This window comes from Oncorhynchus clarkii, chromosome 6 (assembly GCF_045791955.1).
Source record: "Oncorhynchus clarkii lewisi isolate Uvic-CL-2024 chromosome 6, UVic_Ocla_1.0, whole genome shotgun sequence".
NCBI lineage: Eukaryota > Metazoa > Chordata > Actinopteri > Salmoniformes > Salmonidae > Oncorhynchus > Oncorhynchus clarkii.
In genome coordinates this window covers 33,407,942-33,435,058 of record NC_092152.1, presented here as the reverse complement: position 1 = coordinate 33,435,058, position 27,117 = coordinate 33,407,942, and the positions used below count along the sequence as shown (strand labels likewise).

General features: G+C 41.3%; 2 protein-coding genes across 4 annotated transcripts in view; both read right to left on the bottom strand.

Moving 5' to 3' along the window:
• Positions 1 to 4,607: 4,607 nt before the first annotated feature.
• Positions 4,608 to 9,350, bottom strand: LOC139411022 (phospholipid phosphatase 5-like). Of its 2 annotated transcripts, none has more exons than XM_071156804.1 (8): positions 9,178 to 9,350; positions 8,588 to 8,718; positions 8,370 to 8,478; positions 8,043 to 8,133; positions 7,874 to 7,937; positions 7,285 to 7,409; positions 6,829 to 6,999; positions 4,608 to 6,684 (listed from the first exon to the last, which is right to left on the bottom strand). In XM_071156804.1, exons 2-8 carry the CDS (start codon positions 8,653 to 8,655, stop codon positions 6,515 to 6,517), a joined length of 798 nt encoding a protein of 265 aa, XP_071012905.1. In that variant the 5' UTR covers positions 8,656 to 8,718; positions 9,178 to 9,350; the 3' UTR covers positions 4,608 to 6,514. The 2 variants fall into 2 exon arrangements, with proteins under 2 accessions (XP_071012905.1, XP_071012906.1); XM_071156805.1 differs by having other exon boundaries at positions 9,232 to 9,349.
• An 8,717-nt stretch (positions 9,351 to 18,067) lies between these two features.
• Positions 18,068 to 27,117, bottom strand: part of LOC139411021 (histone-lysine N-methyltransferase NSD3-like) — a 30,026-nt gene continuing 20,976 nt past the window's right edge. The window contains exons 23-24 of one of the 2 annotated variants that reach the window (XM_071156802.1): positions 19,157 to 19,361; positions 18,068 to 19,073 (exon numbers count right to left, since the gene is read on the bottom strand). In XM_071156802.1, the coding sequence (XP_071012903.1) occupies positions 18,793 to 19,073; positions 19,157 to 19,361 (486 nt within the window). In that variant the 3' untranslated portion in view covers positions 18,068 to 18,792. The remainder of the gene's footprint in view (positions 19,074 to 19,156; positions 19,362 to 27,117) is intronic. The other variant, XM_071156803.1, reaches the window with a different exon arrangement.

Here is a 27,117-nt window from a genome sequence, read left to right as displayed (position 1 = left end):
CCAACGTGCTTAATCACTAGGCTACCTACTGACATGCACCCTTTGTCCTGATTGTGTCCACATTTGTAGACGATCAAAAGACGCGATCTGGTAGTGATCTTCCTTCTCCCTTCCTTCCTCCGGAGGTAGTCAGGCACGCATTGTGTCTGGATATCTCACAAGTGTAGATGGGTCTGGACAGTGAAACCATTTAAATAATTATCCCGCCTTGTAAGGGCGCTTTCCAATCTGTTTTAGCAGATTGAATCTGTTGATCTTTGATGATGTGGCCATTCATTTGTTCTACTGCGACAAATATTCCATTATTGATGGTTCAGTTGAAGAATAGGCAGCAGACGATGTGTAGATTTGAGTGGTTTATTAAGAAAGATAATAGTAAAAGTGTGTCACCAATAAGTTCATCACAACAAATACAATCCGCCTACAGTGTTAACAGGAGCAGCTTGTAGTTGTCTCCTCTACACGCAAAGGCAGATAAGTGGAAGCTGGAAGGACACAAGCATTAGCCTAATATTAAAACGACCCCTATACCCTGATAAATTAGAGACTCTTGAGCAGCGGAACATGCAAGTTGGCACCACATTCATTAGTGTGCCTAAATTATCTTCACCAAAATAGATAGTGTGTTGCGTGTAAATTAAAACAATTGGGCATAATCAGTAGTCTATGGAGCATGAACCTAGCAACTAAATAACATTTTAATTCAGCCCTAAAATGAATTATCTTCATTGCCAACTGACATTACCACATAAATATGAGCTACAGAGAAAAAACATGTAGTTATCAGTAAAAGGACCCGTTATAATTTCAATAAAATTAACACCCCTTGCCAGTTTCTATAACTTCAGATTCTGATTCAAAATTAAATTCAGATTCATTTATACTGACTCACTCTGCCACTTCATTCTAGAAGCAGTATGTTGGCCGGATTCCATTCTAAACACACCCTGTGTATCCTTACACAATCTACAAAACGCCACCATGTCTACAGACGTTTAACGTTGGATGAAGTAAAAAGTCAATACAACAAGTTGGAATCAAACCTATACACATTGTAATGTTAAATTCTATCTGATCATATTGATGTTAAACAATCAATCAATGTAAGCGTACACAGTAATGGCAAAACTTGAAAAATGCATGCGAGTCGAAGTTTCCTGAAAACCATTCTTTGATGTCAATGAGAGTCGGGTGAAGGTTCAAGATGCGCTTTGACCAAGTTGTTTTCTACAGACAATACTTAAGCAAAAAAAAGGAAGCATACACTAAAGTATATACAGTTGAAGTTGGAAGTTTACATACACTTAGGTTGGAGTCATTAAAACTCATGTTTTAACCACTCCACACATTTCTTGTTAACAAACTATAGTTTTGGCAAGTCGGTTAGGACATCTACTCTGTGCATGACAAGTCATTTTTTCAACAATTGTTTCCAGACAGATTATTTCACTGTATCACATTTCCAGTGGGTCAGAAGTTTACATACACTAAGTTAACTGCCTTGAATCAGTTTGGAAAATTCCAGAAAATTATGTCATGGCTTTAGAAGCTTCTGATATGCTAATTCACATCATTTGAGTCAATTGGAGGTGTACCTGTGGATATATTTCAAGGCCTACCTTCAAACTCAGTGCCTCTTTGCTTGACATCATGGGAAAATCAAAATAAATCAGCCAAAATGTAGACCTCCACAAGTCTGGTTCATCCTTGGGAGCAATTTCCAAACACCTGAAGGTACCACGTTCATCTGTACAAACAATAGTACGCAAGTATAAACACCATGGGACCACGCAGCCATCATACCTCTCAGGAAGGAGACGCATTCTGTCTCCTAGAGATGAACGTACTTTGGTGTGAAAAGTGCAAATCAATCCCAGAACAACAGCAAAGGCCCTTGTGAAGATGCTGGAGGAAACGGGTAAAAAAGTATCTATATCCACAGTAAAACGAGTCCTATATCGACAAAACCTGAAAGGCCACTCAGCAAGGAAGAAGCCACTGCTCCAAAACCGCCATTAAAAAAGCCAGACTACGGTTTGCAACTGCACATGGGGACAAAGATCATACTTTTTGGAGAAATGTCCTCTGGTCTGATGAAACAAAAATAGAACTGTTTGGCCATAATGACCGTTATGTTTGGAGGAAAAAGGGGGAGACTTGCAAGCCAAAGAACACTATCCCAACCATGAAGCACGGGGGTGGCAGCGTCATGTTGTGAGGGTGCTTTGTTGCAGGAGGGACTGGTGCACTTCACAAAATAGATGGCATCATGAGTGAAGAAAATGATGTGGATAAATTGAAGCATCATCAGTCAGGAAGTTAAAGCTTGGTCGCAAATGGGTCTTCCAAATGGACAATGACCCCTAGCATACTTCCAAAGTTGTGGCAAATTGGCTTACGGACAACAAAGTCAAGGTATGAAAAAGCCCTGACCTCAATCCTATAGAAAATTTGTGGGCAGAACTGAAAATGCGTGTGCGAGCAAGGAGGCCTACAAACCTGACTGTTACACCAGCTCTGTCAGGAGGAATGGTCCAATTGACCTAAGACAGGGAATTTTTACTAGGTTTAAAGTCCAACAATTTCAATGGTGTCAGCCATACAGCAGTTTGCATACTGGTATCAGTTTTACCAGCATCACAGTACAACTAAGTAACTTATCTGCAGAAACAACTGTCCTGAACGGGAATAAATACACAGGAATACAAACCATGTAAAGCAGTGGTCACCAACCTTTTCTGAGTCAAGATCACTTTCCGAGACAAAATGCAAGCTGAGATCAACCACTCAGATTTTTTTAAAAACATGACTTAAAAAACGTAAGCCTATGCAACATTTTTAAATGTTTTAAACTGGACCAATGGCCAGCATCTGATGTTCAGTCTGAGGGGAGGCAGGGAGCAGCGGTGAGGCTGCCTCTCACCCGACTCACCATCCCTCCTCTCACCCGACTCACCATCCCTCCTCTCACCCGACTCACCATCCCTCCTCTCACCCGACTCTCCCTCCCTCCTCTCACCCTCCCTCCTCCCACCCTCCCTCCTCCCTCCCTCCCGACTCACCATCCCTCCTCTCTCCTCTCACCCGACTCACCATCCCTCCTCTCTCCCTCCATCCACTAAGAAAAGGGGACACAGTCTTCCAACTAATTGCGAAACATAAGTCACACTGCATTATTTCTGCCTCATGCACCAATTCATGTTGTTACTCCTTTGAGAAAGTGAAATATTCCTTGATATATAAAAAAAAACAAGCCGCAAATAATAACAATGCATGCTTGGCTATACAGCTGCAGTGCTGGTTGTAGCGCGAGTGGAAATAGCGAGAACACACATTTTATGAATTATAAAACTGCTGAACAAAGTGTTGACAGTGCTGAATAACAATTTAATCATGAACTTACTTATAAAAACAGCAGCTCTTTGCTGTATTCGTTGAGTCTCTATAGTTATGGTTTTAAAAGTTTTGAAATCTCACATCAACTTTGCTGTGCGTTCGAGGCTTGTTTTTACAGTCTATGGCGCAAAGAAACTGTGCAGACACGATAATCTGAGCTATCTGATTGGCCAGCGGTAGACCTATAGGTGCACTTATTTTCCTCTCTGGGCCTGCCGGGTAGGCGGTGTTCTACATTCAGACACATGAAATGGTTCAAAATGGGAACACTTCCCGGTGCATGGTCTGCTGAACCAAGTGCACCTACCGCGAAAATCATGAAACCAATTTAAAAACTAGGATTGCAAGGCTTTATTGTTGCTTTTTTTTACAGAAATGTTTGGTGATCGATTAGGAACGGCTTGGAAATCTGATCACGATCGACTAGATGGTGACCACTGATGTAAAGGATGAACTCTAAATGTACAAACTGTAATGTAATTCTAGGCCACTGTAATCCTAGTGTTGACACTGAACTCTACAGAAAAGTGCACCTTCACCTCCACAGACGGGTCTGCCTCCCAAATGGCACCCTATTCCATATACAGTGCACTACTTTTGATCAGGGCCTATAGGGCTATGGTCAAAAGTAGTGCACTATAAATCAGACAAAACAAATAGGATATCATAATATGAGGAAAAAATAATTAACTGCTGTGGTTAATCCAGTGTGTGCGTTGAGAAGACTTTCTACTTCCAGGGAATACAAATTATTTCAGTAGCACTGACAGCTTAGCACCTGGTATCGGGTGGGCTCAAAAATTACAGTCCCTCTCCTCCCCACTCAGGGTTAAAATTTTGGCCTGATATAAAGAACCCGGGATGAAGGGGTAGTATGTAGTTGAGGTTAAAGACTCCAGGGGTAGTATGTAAATGGTATTTCACCAGAGGGGTATTATGTAGTTGGATTTGCACTATAGGGCTAGTATGTAGTACGATTTGAGCTTTAACACCAACATGTTTCAAGCAGACCACCATAGTCCCTGTGCCAAAGAACACAAAGGTAACCTGCCTAAATGACTACCGGCCCGTAGCATTCACATCTGTAGTCATAAAGTGCTTTGAAAGGCTGGTCACGGCTCACATCAACACCATTATCCAAGAAACCCTAGACCCACTCCAATTTGCATACCGCCCCAACAGATCCACAGACGACGCAATCTCTATTGCACTTCACATTGTCCTTTTTTTATTGAACCTTTATTTAACTAGGCAAGTCAGTTACAAACAAATTCTTATTTACATTGACGGCCTACCCTGGATAAACCCTAACGACGCTGGCCAATTGTGCACCCTATGGGATTCCAATCACGGCCGGTTGTGATACAGCCTGGAATCGAACCAGGGTCTGTATTGACGCCTCTAGCACTGAGATTTAAAAAAAAAATGTTAACCTTTATTTAACTAGGCAAGTCAGTTAAGAACAAATTCTTATTTTCAATGACGGCCTAGGAACAGTGGGTTAACTGCCTGTTCAGGGGCAGAACGACAGATTTGTACCTTGTCAGCTCGGGGGTTTGAACTTGCAAACTTCCGGTTACTAGTCCAACGCTCAAACCACTAGGCTACCCTGCCGCCCCGGCATGGCCATAGACCGCTGCGCTACTCAGGAGCCCGGGAGCCCTTTCCCACCAAGATAAAAGGAACACCTACGTGAGAATGCTATTCGTTGACAACGGCTCAGCGTTCATCACCACAGTGCCCTCAAAGCTCATCACTAAGCTAAGAGGAAAGGGGGATACCTATTCAGTTGTCCAACTGAAGGACCCTGGGACTAAACACCTCCCTCTGTAACTGGATCCTGGACTTCCTGACAGGCCGACCCAGGTAGTAAGGGTAGGTAACAATACATCTCTCATGCTGATCCTCAACAAGGGGGCCCTCAGGGGTGTGTTCTCAGTCCCCTCCTGTACTCCCTGTTCACCCATGACTGCATGGCCAAGCATGACTCCTACACCATCATTAAGTTTGCCGACGACACAACAGCGGTAGGCCTGATCACTGACAACGATGGTGCCAGGATAACAACCTCTCCCTCAACGTGATCAAGACAAAGGAGATGATTGTGGACCACAGGAGAAAGAGGGCCAAGCACGCCCCCATTCTCATCGACTGGGCTGTAGTGGAGCAGGTTGAGAGCTTCAAGTTCCTTGGTGGCTACATCACCAACGAACTGTCATGGTCCAAACACACCAAGACAGTCGTGAAGAGGGCACAACAAAGCCTATTCCCCCTCAGGAGACTGACAAGATTTGGCATGGGTCCTCAGATCCTCAAAAAGTTATACAGCTGCACCATCGAGAGTATGGTTGCATCACCACCTGGTATGGCAACTGCTCGGCCTCCGACCGCAAGTTACTACAGAGGGTAGTGTGTACGCCCAGTACATCACTGGGGCTAAGCTGCCTGTCATCGAGGACCTCTATACCAGGCGGTGTCAGAGGAAGGCCCTACAAATTGCCAAAGTCTCCAGCCACCATAGGCATAGACTGTTCTCTCTGCTACCTTACAGCAAGCAGTACAGGAGCACCAAGTCTAGGTAAAAAAAAAGGGTTCTTAACAGCTTTTACAGACAAACCATAAGATTCCTGAATAAAAAACGACATGTATTTAACCTTTATTTAACTAGGCAAGTAAGTTAAGAACAGATTCTTATTTACAACGACGGCCTACACCGGCCAATAGTGGGCCAATTGTGCGCTGCCCCCCCCCCTCTACCTACATGTACATATTACCTCAATTAACTCGACTAACCTGTGCCCCAGCACATTGACTCTGTACCGGTTACTCCTGTATATAGCCTCGTAACTGTTATTTTATTGTTGCTCTTTAATTATTTGTTTTTTTTCTATTTTATTTTTTTCCATTTTTATTTATGTATTGTTTACTTCAGTTTATTTAGTAAATACTTATTAAACACATTTTTTCTTAAAACTGCATTGTTGGTTAAGGGCTTGTAAGTAAGCATTTTACTGTATGGTCTACACCTGTTTTATTCGGCGCGTGTGTCAAATACAATTTGATTTGATTCCAATGTATAGTTGGAGTAGCGCTATAGGGGTAATGTGTAGTTGGCCAGCTATAGAGGTAATATGTAGTTGGAGTTGGCCAGCTTGCGTTCCTGCACAGCAGGAACAGTCTCTCTGTGGCGTAGTGGCCGGTGACAGTCAGGGTCCTGGAGGGAGGGGTAGTGCTGTCTGTAGCAGAGCCAAGAGAACACCAGACCCAGACCAGAACCCACCAACACATCTAAACACAGAGGGGACAACGCACAAATATACAGAAGTGACACAAAGATCTTAGCACGTCTCTCAATAGTGGATTAGAATCATATTTTCTTATATGTTTATAGCGCTTTTCAAAGTGAACATGGTTAATGGTTAGCCCTCTCACCTTGCCAGTGGTGTTTGTAGTCGCAGGTCCTGGAGAGAGCGATCATGAAGGCTAGGAGGAGGGGAGCGAGGAAGAGACACAGTCTCCAGGCCCTGCCCCGACCCCCCAGATTAAAGCACCGCAGCTTACCCCCAACATACAGCGCTGTGAAGCCCAGTCCAGTGAATGCAACTTGGACAAGACGAGAGGAGAGAGGGGATCAGAGATGGGGCAGGCACATGTATCAAAGTAGGATCAACAGTTGTATTCATAATGATATGAGAAGGCTTGACATGAGAATGCTTAGGCCAGTGCCTGAATAAACACAACATTGTTTATCAAAGTTACCACACACATATACTGCACACACACACAGGTCCAGTCTAACTAGCTTTTAATCTGAACGAGCCCACTGTAGTCTCACAGCCAATCAGATCTGCTCTCGAAAGAGGACTAGCCAATCAGATTGGGCCTTACAGGAGGAGTGTCCACTGGGAAAGCTCTTCCTGCCCTCCATGACCATTTCTGGGTCGCCGCTGCAGTGCATCTCCAGGTTCATCTGTCCGTCTGGGAAACAGCGGTAGAAGAAGTCTGGCCGTGGCCTGAAGCACACACAGAACACACACGACATCACATCCAGTCAGCATATTTTATTTTACCTATATTTAACTAGGCAAGTCAGTTAAGAACAAATTCTTATTTTCAATGACGGCCTAGGAACAGTGGGTTAACTGCCTGTTCAGGGGCAGAACAACAGATTTGTACCTTGTCAGCTCGGGGATTTGAACTTGCAACCTTCCGGTTACTAGTCCAACGCTCTAACCACTAGGCTACCATAATACTAATCACATTCAGTCAGCATAATACTGAGCTGGCCTGAAGCACACACACTACATCACATCCAGTCAGCATAATACTGAGCTGCCCTGAAGCACACACAGAACATACACTACATCACATTCAGCCAGCATAATACTGAGCTTGTAGCAATGTAACCGTAACTGTACATCTCCAGACTAGTATTCCAAACTAGTACTCAAGACTAGTACTCCAGACTAGTACTCACCGGCCCACGACCAGCTTGATGGCGTTGGTGAAAACTCCGTTCAGTACCAGAGCCAGAGTCACCGCTGAGGTACAGAGGCAAACAACTGGGTCAGTATTTCTCTCACACACATCTCAGTGCAGCTGCTCTGAGGCCAAACACCATGTGTAGTTCTACAGTCAGTCCTTACCTAGCGAGGCCTCTCTCACGTCTCCTCTCTCAACTCTCTTCAGAAAGGTGAAAAGCAGGATCACCAGGAATGGAGTGAAACACGCCACGCTCTGATACGAGGGACATGGTCAGTAGCATAGCAATAGAATTAGTAAGACAGAATGGTAGCACTTTACATTTAAGCACAAGAGTACCTGGTAATAACATGGAAACAAGTTATTGTTGCTCTCCAGTTTATCCTGTGCTGTAATCTAAAGTACTACCAGCAGAACAAATATTCACATTCAATGTTCCATGATTCCAGTGAATTCAGTCAGTGCTTCCCCCGACACACACCAGTACTCACAAACATGAGCGAGGTGGGGACATGGTCATTCTCCACTCTGTGAAATCTATACAGCCACATCTCCTCTGCCTGGATCTCACGAATAAAGGGTGGAAGCTGCTCTGTCACACTGAGGGAGATAACACACACACAGTTTAGTTCATTTGTGTTGCACCAGACAAGTCCATAAGGAACACATTTGTCAATGCTATTGCGATGTTTCAACTTGAATTACTCACAGGAAGACAACCAGAAGCAGCAGTCGGATAGACACCTCTGGCAGTAAGCCACGCAGCAAACCCCTCATCTTGTTTATCAGGTTAATTTCCAGACAGATCACTTGGCAAATCCACTAGAATCCTCTCCAAAACTGGGAGGAAGGGGGGAAGAAAGAACGTGTTCAAAATTATACATTTAACACACGTATAAACACAATGAATAACACATATTTAAGTCTGACTTTGTTGACATATGGCAGTGTGAACCAAATCAAATAAATCGATTGGTTCAAGAACAGGTACAGGAGAGAAGGCATGCTAGTCTTTCTTGTTCCATATCGAACCAAGCGTCAAGATAAATTGATAGGATACACTTTCCTCGTGGTGCTCTTTAAAATGACCAACTAAATCGTATAATACATATCCTAAACAAATTATTCATAATTTATTCATTTTAAACAGTGCCCTGCTCTTGTATAGATAGCTGGATACATCTTATATTATTGCTAGTAACGTTAGCCTAGCTACATCATCTGTCTCTTGCCACACATCTGTGAATAACATTTGGGGGCATTTCCGCATTTCCAGCGGTCTAAACCAGGAGGACCAACCTGAAACTCGGTGTTTAACTAAATCTTTCTCCGCATACTCGCACTGCTAGCTACCGTGACCTGGGCCTCTCCATCATCATCCTTCACCCATCCGCTAAACCGGTATAGCGAGAGAGATGCCCAGAGGAGAAAGCTTTGTCGGTCGTGTCGAAGTATAATGGCGCTTTCAAGACAACTGGGAACTCGGGAAAAAACGAGGTCAAATCATGACTTTAATGATGTTCAGAACGGAAAGTTGGAGATCTACAAAGATGCCCGAGTTTTCAACTTGGAATTCCGAGTTGGGTGACCATTCAAAACGATTTTTTCCAGTCGGAGCCCGTTTTTCACGAGTTTCCAGTTGTCTTTAACGCAGCATAAAGTGCGATGCCACGTCACATAACGGGACGACCTCTAGTGGGCAAATGGTAAAATAACAAATGTGATTATTATGACCCAAGAGTGTCTTTGGGCTCATTGACAAAAAAATAAATAAAAATGCAATTACTATCGATTATTTTAATCTGGCAATTTAAAGTGCTATTCTATTTTCCATGAAGAGATTGACAAATTACTTCCACTGAGACACAGTACAGCTTTATTTAAGTCAAACTTCAGGCATGTCTGAACTCCTCAGCTCCAACTCAACCTCCTTTAGAATGAAAAAAATAAAAAGACAGTCATGTACAAAAGAGCGGCATCCTCACAGTCACACACACATTTAGAAGCAGAATTTTACAGGCAATAGCACGCCACAGTAACATTATCCTATGCAAGTTCAATGCAATTTATGTACAAGTCTTAACATTATGCAATAATGACTGCTGAACAGTAAAACAATATGGTAACTCTGTGTTCATCCACTTTTTAATTGAAGCAACATTGATAGATACGACCCCGGCGTAATCCCCAAAGCAGTTTCACTATATGACTGGAGAAATTAGTTCCTCTGAAAACACTTTTTCCTAATGTCTGGGAGAGCATGTCAATCACCTGTAATGACAGAATTAACAAATAGTATTGCACAAAATAAAAAATAACTGGAAGGTGTGGAACAGAAACATATGATTCAGAAAGGGCCCCTTCCAAAGTCTGTGTTGGAAGATAATACTTTGATAACTCAGTCTTCGTAACCCTACTGTTTGACATCCTCTTCAGCGAGGATCATGTAAAAACATGGTTCAAATCTATACTGTCTGTGGCAAACAGAATGACAACTATATGGTCATTGTACAGGCTGAATGTTGTGTTCAAGTCCAACTAGCATAAAGTGAGTAAGTTTCAAAACAGGTGCAAAAAAAAAGAAGGCTATTGGGTTGGCCTGGATAATCTTTGTGCAATACCAATCGAGGATCAAATCAGAATACAATGACCTAAAAGAGAATCCACGTGTGTTTTTTTTTAACATAACAACAAATGAGCATTACAAACGGATACAAAATATGTCCCCAACTGGTAAAACAGATTCAGATTTGCCTTCCTTTCAGAATGGAAGGGGTGCATTCAGTCTTGGGTGGAAATGATATAGTTCTGCACAAATTGCTTTTGTGTTGGGGTAAGCATACAATGGTCCAGTTTACAATGGTCACTAATTGAAGGTTAGAGAAGGTTTAAAGACTAGGTACTCCTTACAAACCATGACAAGACAGCCAGAGGACCTGAGATGTGGCTCAGAATGAATAGGCCTAATATCCATCATAGATATCTACCATGTCAAATCAGTTATCAATACAATACTCATGTTTGTGAACATATTGATCTGTAGTACCAAACAGTACAAAAAATAATGAAATTAAAGAACAAAATGTAATTCAAGTTTTAAAAGGTTGTTAAAAATATGACAGTGCCTTGATGCACCTATATGATCGTGTGCTGCGTGGACCACAGCCTAGTACTGAAATGATCTAAATCTAACACCTATCGAAAGAAAATACTATCATTTGACAGGTTTGAGCGCAACCGAGTCCATATTCCATTCAATTGTGTTTACCCTGCTATATGCATTAGGAGAAATCAACAGGCTTCAATCCCCAATTAATGTAAAATCATTGGCACAATCTAATTATATTTAGTTGAGACATGAACGTGGACACAGTTTGACACAAGACGACAAGAGCTATGGAAACATTTGACAAACGTGTATTTTTCTGTGAGCTATGGTTTTTAAAAGGCATGGATACATAAACCAGTAATGTTCCAGAGAAGAGAAAGCACGGGCTCAGACAAGAGTAGCAGACTACTGTTCTAGGTTCAACATGATCATGTGAGTTTAGGCTGAATTAAGTGCTCGTTTACTTCACATCACAATGTTCAATTGCTTTCAACTGCGTTAACAGGAGTACAGTGAGTCACAATACAGAGAGCTTGGCCTATGAGGAGCAGCTGTTATCAAACAGCGGTACCATTACACTAATAGAAAATATATGAAACGGAAACGACAACTACATACAGAATCATCCATTTTAAAGCTCCCTATTGATTTTTAGTCTTGTTACTTAATACTTTGGGTGGGTGCGGTTTTCCAATAGGTGTTTTTGATACATCAATCAACTAGTATAAAGGGTATGATATAATTTCAAAAATCTGTCATAGGAGGACGAGATTAAAAACACTGTACATTTTCTTTACTTATCTGATACCGAAGTACTCTACAACCTAATGTTGATACAAAACCAATTTGTGGAGATGTACACAGTCATACAAAAAGGTGAAAATAAATACCCACCAGGTCAAAATACAGAACGTACTAAATACCTTGAATTAAGATGAGGGCGTTAGTCGTTCTACTATGATAAAAAAAAACAGAAAATGTGATCGGCAGTAACTTGTGTGAGAGAACGTTTTCAGACCCAAAGATATTTGGATCATGTCGTTGGACCTATACCAGAAGTTACAAAACAGTTGAAAATTCCTACATTACTACAGAAAAGAGGTATCCATTTCAAGCATGTACAATGTCATGTATTACATGGTATGTTATGACCTACCAAAAGTATGTAGCAATAAACTGTGAAAGTGCTTTAAAAAGGTTTAGCAGAACAATTTAAAACATAACATTTGCGTGTACAGTACAGTACACACAGCATCACTTAAATTACTGCACACAGAGCCAATGAACAGCCACCTCTCTCTCAGGTCAGTATGTTGGAAATTAGTCCCTCAAGGCTGGCTGCATTACCGTGTACAAACAGACTTTGACCATATTTGTATAATATAACACTTCACTAATCTAATGAAGTGTAACACTAAATCCTAGGAGGAAATAATCACCAGAAAGTATGCTGCTCAACCTCTCAATTTGAATGAAATGTAACTTCCTCTCCAAAAATGCATTCCTGTCTGTTTCCATAGACAGTGAAGGGGGACAGTCATAGAAGAGTGAAAACGCCTCCCCTCTCCTCCTCTTAAACACTTGTGGTTTACAATATGAACCAATTATGTCCACAATGGAGAGCGAGACTGGGGAACTGACAAATGGAACTTAAATATAATGATGCGATGTCATACATTACACTATATGCCCTTATAATTCACCCTATTAGAAGGACTATGTTCACAAGGAGATCTGCGCAATTCTAAACACCTAAACAAACAATACACCATTCACCGAGATGAAGTGAGATAATCTGTTTGTAAACATTAACAAATATATATAAACTGGCCACTGAGTATGTATATACACACACACACACACACAGTGGCCAATTTATTAGCGTATTGGATCCCCAGTTTATTAGGTACACCCATCTAGCGTATCGGACCCAGTTTATTAGGTACACCCATCTAGCGTATCGGACCCCCCTTTGCCTCCAGAACAGCCTGAATTATTTGAGGCATGGAAACGTTGCTCAATTGGTATCAAAGGACCTAACATGTTCCAGGAAAACATTCCCCACACCATTACACCGCCAGCCTGTACCGTTGACACCAGGCTGGATGGAGCCATGGACTCATGCTGCTTATGCAAAATCTTGACTCAGCATGATGCAACAGTAACCGGGACACTTCGGACCAGGCAATGTTTTTCCACTCCTCAAATTGTCCAGTGTTGGTGATTGCGTGCCCACTGGAGCCACTTATTCTTGTTTTTAGTTGATAGGAGTGGAACCCGGTGTGGTCGTCTGCTACAATAGTCCACCCGGATTAACGACTTGTGTGTTCCGAGATGCCGTTCTGCACACCACAATTGTACTGCATTCTTTCCCTGTTTGAGGCCCGCCTGTTAGCTTGCACAATTCTTGCCATTCTCCTGCGACTTCTCATCTACGAGCTGTTTCATCGTCCAGAGAACTACCGCCGACTGGATGCTTTTTGTTTGTCGGACCATTCTCGGTAAACCCTAGACACTCATGCGTGAAAAGCCCAGGCTGGCCGTTTCTGAGATACTAGCACCGGGCTTGCCTGGTACCGACAATCATACCACACTCAAAGTCACTTAGGTCACTCGTTTTTCCCATTTAACATTTCATCAAACAGTAACTGAATGTCTCAATGCCTGTCTGCCTGCTTTATATAGAAAACCATGGTTACGTGACTCACTGTCTGTAGGAGTGAACCATTTTTGTGAACGGGCTGGTGTACCTAATAAACTGACCACTTAGTGAATGTGTGTGTGTGTGTGTATATATATATATTTATTACATACACACACTGAACAAAAATACAAATGTAATCTTTGCCAAGATAATCCATCCACATGACAGGGGTGGCATATCAAGAAGCTGATTAAACAGCATGATCATTACACAGGTAAACCTTGTGCTGGGGACAATAAAAGGCCACTAAAATGTGCAGTTTTGTCACAACAATGCCACAGATGTCTCAAGTTGAGGGAGCGTGCAATCGGCATGCTGACTGCAGAAATGTCCAACAAAGCTGTTGCCAGATAATTTAATGTTCATTCCTCTACCATAAGCCACCTCCAACTTCGTTTTGGAGAATTTGGCAGTACGTCCAACCGGCCTCATAACCACAAACCATGTGTAACCACGCCAGCCCAGGACCTCCACATCTGGCTTCTTCACCTGCGGATTCATCTGGGACCAGTCACCCGGACAGCTGGTGAAACTGTGGGATTGCACAACCAAAACATTTCTGCACAAACTGTCAAAAACCGTCTCAAGGGGGCTCATCTGCATGCTTGTCATCCTCACCAGGGTCTTGACCTGACTGCAGTTTGGTGTCGTAACCAACTTCAGTGGGCAAATGCTCACATTCGATGGCCACTGGCACGCTGGAGAAGTGTGCTCGAAACGGATGAATCCCGGTTTCAACTGTACCAGGCAGATGGCAGACAGCGTGGTGTGGGAGAGTGGTTTGCTGATGTCAACGTTGTGAACAGAGCGCCCTATGGTGGCGGTGGGGTTATGGTATGAGCAGGCATAAACTACGGACAACAAACACAATTGCATTTTAAATCAATAGCAATGTGAATGTACAGAGATACGGTGCCGAAATCCTGGAGGCCCATTGGCGTGTCATTCATCCGCTGTCATCACCTCATGTTTCAGCACGATAATGCATGGCCTCATGTCACAAGAATCTGTACACAATTTCTGGAAACTGAAAATGTCCCAGTTCTTCAATGGTCTGCATACTCACCAGACATGTCACCCATTGAGCATGTTTGGGAGGCTCTGGATCGACGTGTACGACAGCATGTTCCAGTTCCGGCAATATCCAGCAACTTAGCACAGCCACTGAACAACATGATCACAGCCAATCAACAACCTGATCAACTATGCGAAGAAGATGTCGCGTTGCATGAGGCAAATCAGGTCACACCAGATACTGACTGGTTTTCTGATCCACGCCCCGATCTTAATTTTTTAAAGGTATCTATTGAACAACAGATGCATATCTGTATTCCCAGTGAAATCCATGGATTAGGGCCTAATGAATTTATTCCTTATATGAACTGTAACTTAGAAAAATCTTTGAAACTGTTGCGTTCATATTTTTGTTCAGCATATATATATATATATATATATATATATATATATATATATATATATATATATATATATATATATATATATACACATATATACACAATAAAAAATATAAATAAAAAAAATATATATATATACATACACACACACACACACAAACTGCCTTCAGAAAGTATTCACACCCGTTGACTTTTTCCACATTTTGTTATGTTACATCCTGAATTTGAAATTAATAAAATTTAGATTTTTTTGTCACTGGCCTACACACAATACCACATAATGTCAAAGTGGAATCATGTTTTCAAACATTTGACTAATTAATTCAAATGAAAAGCTGAAATGCCATGAGTCAATAAGTATTCAAAACCTTTCTTATGGCAAGCCTAGATAAGTTAAGGAGTAAACATTTGCTTAACAAGTCACGACAAGTTGCATGGACTCACTCTGTGTGCAATAATAGTGTTAACCTCATCTCTGTAACCCACACATACAATTAGCCGTAAGGTCCAACAGTCGAGCTGTGAATTTCAAACACAGATTCAACAACAAAGACCAGGGCGGTTTTCCAATGCCTCGCAAAGAGGGGCACCTATTGGTAGATGGGTAAACATTTGAGCATGGTGAAGTTATTAACTACTCTTTGGATGATGTATCAATACACCCAGTCACTACAAAGATACAGGCGTCCGGACCGCTCCGGGATGACTTTAAAACAATTACAGAGTTAAATGGCTGTAATAGGAGAGAACTGGGGATGGATCAACAACATTGGAGTTACTCCACAATACTAACATAATTGACAGAGTGAAAAGAAGTAAGCCTGTACAGAATAAAAATCATGTTTACAATAAGGCACTAAAGTAAAGCTACAAAAATTGTGGCAAATCAATATATATTTTTGTCCTGAATAAAAAGTTGTGTTTGGGGCAAATCCAACACAACACATTACGGAGTACTACTCAATATTTTCAAGCATAGTGGTGGCTGTATCATGTAATGGGTATGCTTGTCATCATTAAGGTCCGGTGAGTTTTTCAGAATAAAAAATTATCGGAATGGAGGTAAGCACAGGCACAATCCCAGAGTAAAACTGGTTCAGTCTGCTTTCCACCAGACACTGGGAGATGAATTCACCTTTGAGCAGGACAATAACTTAAAACACAAGGCCAAATCTACAATGCAGTTCCTAACCAAGACAGTGAATGTTCCTGAGTGGCCGAGTCACAGTTTTTACTTCAAATCTGCTTGAAAATCTATTGAAGACATGAAAATGGTTGTTTAGCAATGATCAACCAAATTTGACAAGAGCTTGAAAAATTCTGAAAATAATAAATGGGGAAAAAACTGAACAATCTAGGTGTGCAAAGCTCTCAGAGACTTACACAGAAACACTCACAGCTGTAATCGCAGTCAAAGGTGATTCTAACATGTATTGACTCAGGGGTGTGAATAATTATGTTAATTAAAGATTTCATTTTCAATCAAGGTGCAGAAATTTCTAAAACATGTTTACATCTTTGTCATTATGGATCATTGTGTGTAAGGTGTGAAGAAAAAAAATGAAGCAATGTTGAATTCAGGCAGTAACAACAAAATGTGGAATAATTCAAGGGGTGTGAATACTTTCTGAAGGCACCAGTACCAGTCAAAGGTTTGGACACACCTACTCAATCAATGTTTTTTCTTTATTTGTACTATTTTCTACATTGTAGAATAATAGTGAAGACATCAAACTAACAACACATTCATGTAGTATCCAAAAAAAGTGTTAAACAAATCAAAATATATTTTATATTTATGATTCAACAAAGTAGCCACCCTTTGCCTCGATGACAGCTTTGAACATCCTTGGCATTCTCTCAACCAGCTTCATGAGGCAGTCACCTGGAATGCATTTCAATGAACAGGTATGCCTTGTTAAAAGTTAATTTGTGGGATTTTCTCCCTTCTTAATGTGTTTGAGACAATCAGCTGTGTTGTGACAAGGTCGGGGTAGTATAAAGAAGATAGCCCATCTCGTGAAAGACCAACAACTCAAATAAGCAAAGAGAAATGACAGTCCATCATTACTTTAAGACATGAAAGTCAGTCAATACGGAAAATGTCAAGAACTTTTAACGTTTCTTCAAGTGCAGTCGCAAAAACTCTCAAGCGATGAAACTGGCTCTCATGAGGACCGCCGCAGGAAAGGAAGACCCAGAGTTACCAGCCTCAGAGATTGCAGCCCAAATAAATGCTTCACAGAGTTCAAGTAACAGGCACATCTCAACATCAACTGTACAGAGAAGACTGTGTGAATCAAGAATTCATGGTAAAATTACTGCAAAGAAATCACTACTAAAGGACATTAATAAGAAGAAGAGGTTTGCTTGGGCCAAGAAACATGAGCAATGGACATTAGACCGGTGGAAATCTGTCCTTTGGTCTAATGAGTCCAGATTTTAGATTTTTGGTTCCAACCGGTGCGTCTTCGTGAGACGCAGAGTAGGTGGACGGATTATCTCTGCATGTGTGGTTACCACCGTAAAGCATGGAGGAGGTGGTGTGATGGTGCTTCTGCAGCGATATACGCAATCCCATCTGGTTTGCACTTATTGGGACTATTTGTTTTTCAACAGGACAATCACCCAACACATCTCCAGGCTGTGTAATAAGGAGAGTGGTGGAGTGCTGCATCAGATGACCTTGCCTCCACAATCACCCAACCTCAACCCAATTGAGATGGTTTCGGAAAGTGAAAGTAAAGCAGCTAACAAGTGCTCAGCATATGTGGGAACTACTTCAAGACTGTTGGAAAAGCATTCCTCATGAAGCTGGTTGAGAGAATGCCAAGAGTGTGCAAAGTTGTCATCAAGGCAAAGGGTGGCTACTTTGAAGAATAAAATATATTTTGATATGTTTCAACTTTATTACTTACTACATGAGTAGGTGCTTCCAAACTTTGACTGTTACTATATATATATTCATAAGTGTATCAAAAACAGGTATAAGGAATGTCGGAATATAGTGTGATCCTGAAAATTGCACAAATCTATTTTCTTCTCGTTGTGAAAGGAGAGACAGATAGGGATCGATAGATCATGTCTGGAGTGATGAGGGTGGTAGGAGTGTTGGGCCTGACTCTGCTAGCTCACCAACACACAGCAAAGCCTTCTGGGAATGTGAAGCAGCCCCTGGCAACGGGCCACTAGCAACCCCAGTACACAGGAAGTAAACAAAGAGAAAAGCAGCATGTTGGAAAAAGGTTTAAACCCCCTCTCCATCCCCCTCACGGAGTTCTTCAAAGTGCCGGTAACCAATGACATAACACTGAGAATCCACACTTGTAGAAATGACAGAATCACACTGAAGTGGTGAAACAAACACTGATTATTTGGGGTGATGTGCGGCACACCTCTCAATCTCCCCTTGCCCTCTCCTCCACTCCCAATATCCTTAGATAGAGGAGCTCTGCTCCGCTCTCTGACATAGAACCACTGACTACTCACACCAAGTCTGCGCCTGTCAGTCCTTCGGTCTGTCAGTCATTCTGTCCAGCCCATGGGAATATCAGGTGTAACTGTTGGCTGCAGTTCTGGTCTCTTTCTCTTTATGGCACATCTCTAATCACACCCTATTCCCCATAGGTATAGTGCTCCATTTCTAGTGCACTATTTTAGGGAAAAGGGTGTGATTTGAGACAGCTTTACTCTCGGTCCTGCTGGCTGGGCTCCTCCTCGGGGTCCTCTGGCTCTTCTTTGATACTGACCGTACCAGGGTGGTGTGTGTGAGTATGTGGGAGGTTGGCGTTGGAGCCCAGGGGGCTGAGGGGGTTGTGATTGGAGCAACAGGGGCGACCCTCCAAGGTAGAGGGGGTGAGAACTCCCCCCTCATGTTGCCGGCAGAAGGAGCGAGGGCAGAAGTCACAGAGGGATGAGGCTGGGACACCACACACACTGCAATCATGCCATGGGCACTCCCAACGACCTACACACACACACAGAGAGAAGATTATTAACGTATAGACACACACACACACACCCCCACCCCCACACACCCCCACAGCGTACCATATGGGGGTTTGGTGAGGTTGAGACACAGCAGGTGATAAGCTTTAGGACAGTCCTTCTTGTCACATATGACCAGCTCCCCTCCCTCTCCGCAGCAGAAACAGAAGTACTCATGTGTGCGTTTCCCTTCCGGTCGCAGCTTACGCTTCTTGGGCTTCAGCTTAGCGTTCCTCGCCTTCTCCTCCTTCTCCATCACCACTGCACTCTGACAGACAGAAAAACAATGTCATAAACAATCGGCTCAGATAAAAAAAAAATATTGTGCGACTATTATTATTAGTTTTGTTATAATGGGGGCGTGGGGTTAAAAAGGTACAATATAGAAATTAATATAATTTCATATTTTGTTTGTATTCACCTGTGGGCTGCCATCTTTTTTAAGGTACATAAATACAAAGCAGTGATCATTATGATCATATTGCAGAGTTAAACTCATACATTTAGTATGTAAAGGAAAATAAACTAAAAGTGAGTCTCTCATCCCAATCCTGCTTATCACTCATGGAGTGGTGCTTTCCGGCGCTCAACATCCTTTCCAACCGCTCCGCTAAAAACCTCTCACCACTTAAAGCACGAAAACATTGCAGCTCCAAATGAGCTCCATTCATTAAAATCACCATTTAACCAACACCATCTATTTTTGTGACTACCTGGACCTACCATTTGGGTTTGAAGTAGCCTATGGAAACCAAACCATATGATTTGAATGGAAAGTATTTGAATAAACAGGAAAAGGTAAGAAGAGCTACATGTCGTAGTAAACAACATAAACACTAAATAGGGACATTAAGAGCTCAGCATTTAAACAACATGTTGTATTAAATCATTAAAACTGCACATATAGGATGTAACTTACTTAGAACTAAATACAATTGAAAGGAAAAATGCCTTATTAGGCTCAGTCTACAGTGCCTTTGAATTCATTTTTTTAGAAACATGAGTTTGTCAAGAGTCTGTGGCTTCAGGGTCATGCGATGGTGACTGGAGAGCAGACCAGCAGTGGAGAATATCCTCTCCTCACTTGAAGAGCCACTGGGGATGCTAAACACACTTCGGGTCACTCATGCCAGGCTGGGCAGGGATGCGTAATAGTTTTTGTATTTTTCTGTAGGTAGGCCTAAAGGATTTTTGGTAAAATAACCCTATCAAAATGGAAAGCTCCTTGAAAGAGGTAATATAACATTTTTAAAAATCAATGATGGCCTATTGTATAGTTAATAGAACGGAGATTAGCTGAACTTTTAAGAGATCAGATTTAATGTTTATAAATACTTTGCTATAATGACACACTTAGCTAGATACCCACCTCGTTCCTTTCTGTTAGCATGTGCACATAGTAAGTACACCATCATGCTTTTGGGATACCGGTCTTTTCAGATACCACAATGACTATTTAGTTGTGGACACTACATTACCGCACTCCCTCTCTTGCTCCTCCTCATCTTTGTAAGTCACCTTGATTTTTCACCTGTGTGTTTTATCAGATTATTTATGAAAATATTTAGCAAACTCCAGTATTGGAAGGTCCCCAGAACACAGTGGCCGCCATCATTATTAAATGGAAGAAGTTTGGAACCACCAAGACACTTCCTAGAGCTGGCTGCCCAGCGAAACTGAGCAATCAGGAGAGAAGGGCCTTGGTCAGGGAGGTGATCAAGAACCTGATGGTCACTCTAACAGAGCTCCAGAGTTCCTCTGTGGAGATGGGAGAACCTCCCATAAGGACAACCATCTATCCAGCACTCCACCAATCACAGGAGTCCTCTTACATTTCTGAACTTTACAGTCCTATGGATCAAGCAACCATGAAAAAAGGTAGGTTCTCTCCCTCAGTTATGCACATAAATAACATGGTCAACAACTAATGCTTACCAGAGCAAGATGACATAAAATCTAATGAAGGAAAATACGATAAACTTTTATATCTAGTTGGCTGTCAAAATTGCACTGAAACGAAGGGGAATGGTAGCCTCCTCATCTTTCTGCAGCTTGCCTGCCAATGCATGCTTGTCCCAACCAAGCACCTAAGCTAACTGGCTAAAGTTAGCTAGCTAGCTACTTCCAGACACAAATGAGAGAACACCTCACTGATGATTTTACTTGCCGTAGCAGAGCTGGTTAGGCTGTTTACATGTTATCTAGAGCATTCTTGGCCATAACTTTTTTTGCCTACGTTTATTGAAACCATATTCAGCAGATGTTGCATGTTAGTAAATTAAATCAGGTGTTCTGAAATCGGAGTAGATAGCCTGAGTGAATTTGCGAACGCAAGAGATATGCTAACTGGATAACAGTCGTTCATGTTCTTGCTAACTAACCAAATGACATCTCTAGCTATAGACACAGAAAAACTATTTGAGGGGAAAAAGTCAGTCACTCACTCACTCCTCCAATGGCAAGATATGACATCCTCCTAGCAGCTTCCTAGTTATTTAGCTAACGTTAGGCTCCGTGTTTTTAGCTTGCTACATAAATAGATACGCTAGCCTATTAGCCACGTTATGACTGACTTGTGATCATTGCCCTTGCTAGTTTTATTGTATTGACATTTCTAGCCTTAGTTACTTAGTTTATGTCCAGAATATTGAGTCATTGAAACTGCATCCATCTATTCTGTCAACATGGAATGTTGAGTCAAATATAATCTATTTTTAAAAGCTCTTATAAAGTTGGCATTGTAGCATTTACTGGTAATTTGATATTTTTGACTGATATTATGATTGCAGATATGAAACAAACAAAGTAGTTAAAATGTTGTCAGTTCCACTTTCAACTTTAGGTCACAGGTTACTTTGTGTGCTAAAGGTGAAATATATTTTGCAACGGAAAGTAATATTTCTACATTTTGATTGGGAAATGGTTAATGGTTGTTTTTTTGTATTCTTATGATTGGGACATACTGGCTTATTATGTCCGAGTTTATGGACTGCTTATCCTTTAACATTATGCTGTGTGTGACTGCTGTCTTTTCATCTGCCATATGCAGTGGTGTGGCCTGGAGAAGTGGGTGTACAAAAATGTTGCTCAAAAGTTTCCAAATGGCCCGCCCAGCAAAGGAAAGGCACCCTGTGAAAAGTCCTGTTAAAAAAAAAGAAGAGTTTTCCTATTGATTTTCACTCTCAAAAATCACATTTTTTTAAATAGAAAGAAATAATGATTGTCTAAGTCCACAACAATGCTTAAATCACATCAATCTGATTGGGTGGGCCTGTCAGGACCTGGTTTCCCAGTGGGTTGCCCCCAGTCCACCCAGGCCCATCCGTGTCTATGCCCCTGATGCAAACTGAGCATGATGACAATTGCGCATCACAAATAGCCTATTAACCAACACTTTGGACTAAACTTGTTCAATACCTGGTTTGCATACCCATTGTTGCCTTAGTTAGCATTTACTGGTAGATATAAGTTGAAACGTCTTTCCTACCCTACCGGCTACCGATGTCATTTCTCTGTGAGCTGCTCCATGCCAAAACCAGCTGAGAGCTGCACACTCTTGCTGCCTGCAGATGATATTCTGCTGAAACTAGGATGTGTGCAGCCTTTGTGATTGTGTAGGCTACTCTGTGCATGATTTCCCTATTGTACTACATAATTGATAAGTCGTATACCTCCACTGCACTACTTTGATACGCATCAGTAGGGATCAAGAAGTGAGTTTACGCAATGCCCACTGAAAAAAGTGCTTATACGGTTTATTCCTGCATATAGCCTCCACAATACCACTGGCCATTTGTGTTTTACAAAAAGTGCACTCTCCTACATGAGTGCGCTGGTATTACCTAGGGCTGTTGCAGTGACCGTGTTACCACCACACAGGCGGTCACGAGTCATGATGGCAGTCAAATTCCTTTAGTCCATGACCTTTAGTCATGGTAATTAGGCTTCTGCTAGCTCTGATGCTGCTGCTGATCATTAGTAGCCTACCAAACGTGCTAACTATGCAATTGTGTGAGAAAACAGATTAATAGGCTCTATTAAAAAGAGGAGGATTCGATCAGCTTTCTATAGGCTAGGCCTATTATATTTATTTCTCAACTTTCCTAATATTAAGCACATTGCTTCACTTTACAACAGGAGTATAGCTTACCTGGCTGGCATGACAATAAACCACGGGGAAAGTGTCCTCCATTCGCTATTTAAGTGCATAGATGACATGTATTTTTTCCCGCTGCCCATGTTTTCGAGACAGGGGTATGATAATGGTCCATTTTAAATCAAAACTAATTTCACACACATATTATTTAGTATATGTAAAGACATGATTAAATCAAGAATAGTCTGATGGGTGACAATATTAGCCTATCACCTGTGAATGATATATTATCACTTGTGAATGAAGCCCAGCGTGAGGCAAGAAACGCCTTTTTCCCCCAAATCATATTTAAAAATAAAATAAAATTACCTTTATTTAACTTGGCAAGTCAGTTAAGAAGAAATTCTTATTGTCAATGACGGCATAGGAACAGTGGGTCAACTGCCTTGTTCAGGGGCAGAACGACAGAATTTTACCTTGTCAGCTCAGAATTTCATCTTGCAACCTTTCGGTTACTAGTCCAACGCTCTAATCACTAGGCTACCTGCCGCCCAGGATCACAACTAAAGTGGCCAAATAACTTCTTAAAATTAAGCACATTGATCTGCTTTACAAGAGGTGTAGAGCCTAACTGACATAAATAAGCAGAGTGTGAATATCAAGTTTGGGGAAGATAATTTTCATCAAAAAAATGCACCTTTATAATAAAAGCATTACATGCATAATCGCATTTGCGGTCACTTTTAATAATGGTGTTTTCCCATTAGCAATTATAGTCTACTGCCGTGTGCGCATTGCTGTGCTTATAACTGTGCAGAAATAGCCTAGTTTATCAACATTTTAAGCTAAACGTTCTTATCTCATCAGCCACATTGAGTAAGAACGTTTTTTTTAAATTCTAGTGGTTGAATTAATTTGGGATCTCACATTCCACAACTATCCCAGACTATGTTTGGTATATTTATTTCTCGCAAAGAATAGGTCAATGTTTGTACTATGAGTAGATTGACATAGGCTAGTGCTTTTGCTGTTCGTTAGGCCTACTCATCTTGTTGGCTGACTAAAAGTAAATGTGGACAGTTCTTCCAATATCTTCAAAATGCACCTCAGAATTGGATAAGGACGCGCGCAGTTGCGTCCACAATGTGTCTGTCTTCACTTGTAGCCTGTGAGAAAGACCCGATCTCGTGATGGAGAGCCATGTGAGTGAGAGCTGCTTTAGAGCATGCAGCACTCTGGGCCAAGGGCACAACGGCCACTGGCCGAAAAGGCATGGATTTTTTAGGGTGCATTACTGTGATATTCAAGGTATTATCAAGTGCTTGTCAAATTGTGAATGAGAGACTGATGACGTGTGTACAGACTGCGCAAATAAACAAAGCAGAGCTCATGCCTTTCAAGCAACTTTTTTCAAATCATCATTAGAACCACATCATGCAGTCTTACAATGTTTTGAAAATCAAAACATATAGCCCAACATTTGTAGAACTAAAGTTACATTAATAATTCTAAATTAAGCATATAGGAGGACCTATTTCTCTGTTAATGCTCAACACAAAATAGCCGCATGTGCTCACTCTCTCAAATCGTTTGGAGAAAATATTTATATTTTATTCAGCTTTGTTCAATTGTATTCTTCATACTATAAAATAATGCCACGGAATTCTAAACAAATCTTGTCTGCTAAATGAACTAGTTTAGCCAACAGCCATATTTTTTTTATAGCTTTATTTAACTGGGCAAGTCAGTTAAGAACAAATTCTTATTTTCAATGACGGCCTAGGAACAGTGGGTTAACTGCCTGTTCAGGGGCAGAACGACAGATTTGTACCTTGTCAGCTTGGGGATTTGAACTTGCAACCTTTCGGTTACTAGTCCAACACTCTAACCACTAGGCTACCCTGCCTATGGCATAGCCAGATCAGGACCTAACATAAAGACAACTTTTTAAAACAGTTTTCTATTCTGTTCTCCTTAAATAGACTACATTTTCTTCATATCATGTTTCTTTAGACCTGACTAAAATAAATAGTGGATTTATTGTGATGGTGTAGGCTATATTACATGGATTTTTTATACTTTTTTAAAAATGTAGATGTTTCAAAGGTCTGGATCAGTGGCTTGTAGGCTGTGTGTGGAAGCCAGGAGATACTTAATGTGTTTATGTTAAATAATGGTGAATTACCGTGAGACCAACAGTTATTTGCTTGACAATCACTGGCTGACGAAATGTTGTTACCGCCACAGCCCTAGTATTACGGTTTCAGTCCTTGCAGAATCACAAACCTGTCACACACTGAATGCCTATAGGTTCGCCACTGCGCAAACATGTCTATAATAGATTTGAAGACTGTTAAGCTACTGAAATAATGATTCAATAATATTTGGCTTGGCTTAGAGTTTTTATGCGCCGACTGAATGGAAGCTGATAATTATTTGTTTTTTACTCCGCTGGTCTCGGAGGAAATGACAAGTCCTCACTGTCCGAGACCCAGTCAAGACCGAGTACAAATGTTAACGTTAGCTAGCTAAATATTTGGCTATGGGGGCTGGCACTGGCAGTATGGGATTATGGAGAGTGAATTAAATAGTTTCTTCATCATCTTGCTAGGTAGTCATCTAGCTGTGGCCATCTGGCTAGTATCAAGAAGGGATTTCTACAAAATAGCAACATTAGCACAGGTGGCTTGGAATCAGACTATAAGCAATGCGCACAGATATGCAAGGCCAAACAACGCTACTGCCACCTTCTGGTTTAATTAGTTTAACAAGGCTGAGTGGCTGATGACTTCCAAGGTCTTTGCTGTGTGAACACAAAAGAGATTGACTGACATTTCTGACACTGTTCAGAAATGCTAAGAACTGTCGGCAGGCAAACGTTTGACAATCCTACCCGTGTGTCTGAGCTATAAGATATGTAAATAGTCAACGGAGGATAAACGTTTTTTAACAAACCCACTTTGGTCTGTGTGGACCAATTTGGGTAAGTAAGTCTCGAGACGGGACAACAACATTTTGGAAAATAGTTTAATATCGGTTTATTAAATATGCAAAATTAGCGTTGTATTCACATCTCTCCCAAATGAACCTTTGTGAACGGCTGTATTAATCATTGAGCATTAGTGGACCTAATTGATTCCAACATTTTAATTACACATCAGGGGGAATACCCTCCCTTCCAGGTGATTTGCCTTTATTCATGCTATCCAATGCTCATTTGAGTTCATTGAGAAAGATTTGGCCTCCCAGGGAGGTGGCTTCCTATGTTAAGGATGAACAAATCAGAGGTATACAGTTCATTATAGAAGTGAGATAATCTTAAATAATTAATCTTAATTCATCTTAATTAATTTAGGTTCTGATAGCAATTCCCCGGTTTCAGATTGAATTGTTGCTGTATCAGCTAATTGATCATTACTGTGTAGCTTGTTGGCCAGTAAATGACTAGGAAGTAATGATTCCATGGGAGTCCATGGATGGCAAATTCTGCTCTCTGTCTTACCAATACATAGATGGAAATGCAGTTGTATTATTTTGAATAAAACCTTTGGTTGCATCACATGGAATCCGGGCTTCATCGACTGAATTTTTATTGATCATTAAGAATACATTTTGTTCAATTTCAAATTGATCACAGAATGTAGGATTTTCTAGTAATGAAACTTTGAAACGTCATCTTGTTGCTCTTTTAGGAGATTCAGAAATGTTTAATTGGCAGTAGTAGGTGTGGTGATCGGTCAAGCTCATGTCGAATTTCTATTTTCATAATTGTGGAGAATAGATGTGTTGATAATATAAAATCGATTGGGGAGAATATATGCCTGTTTGAGTAGAAAATGTACTTGTTTTCTTTTGGATTATGTCCTTCCAACATGAGGTTGTAATCAGAGTATACTGTATGTTGGAGAGCCTTGGTTGCGTGTCGATT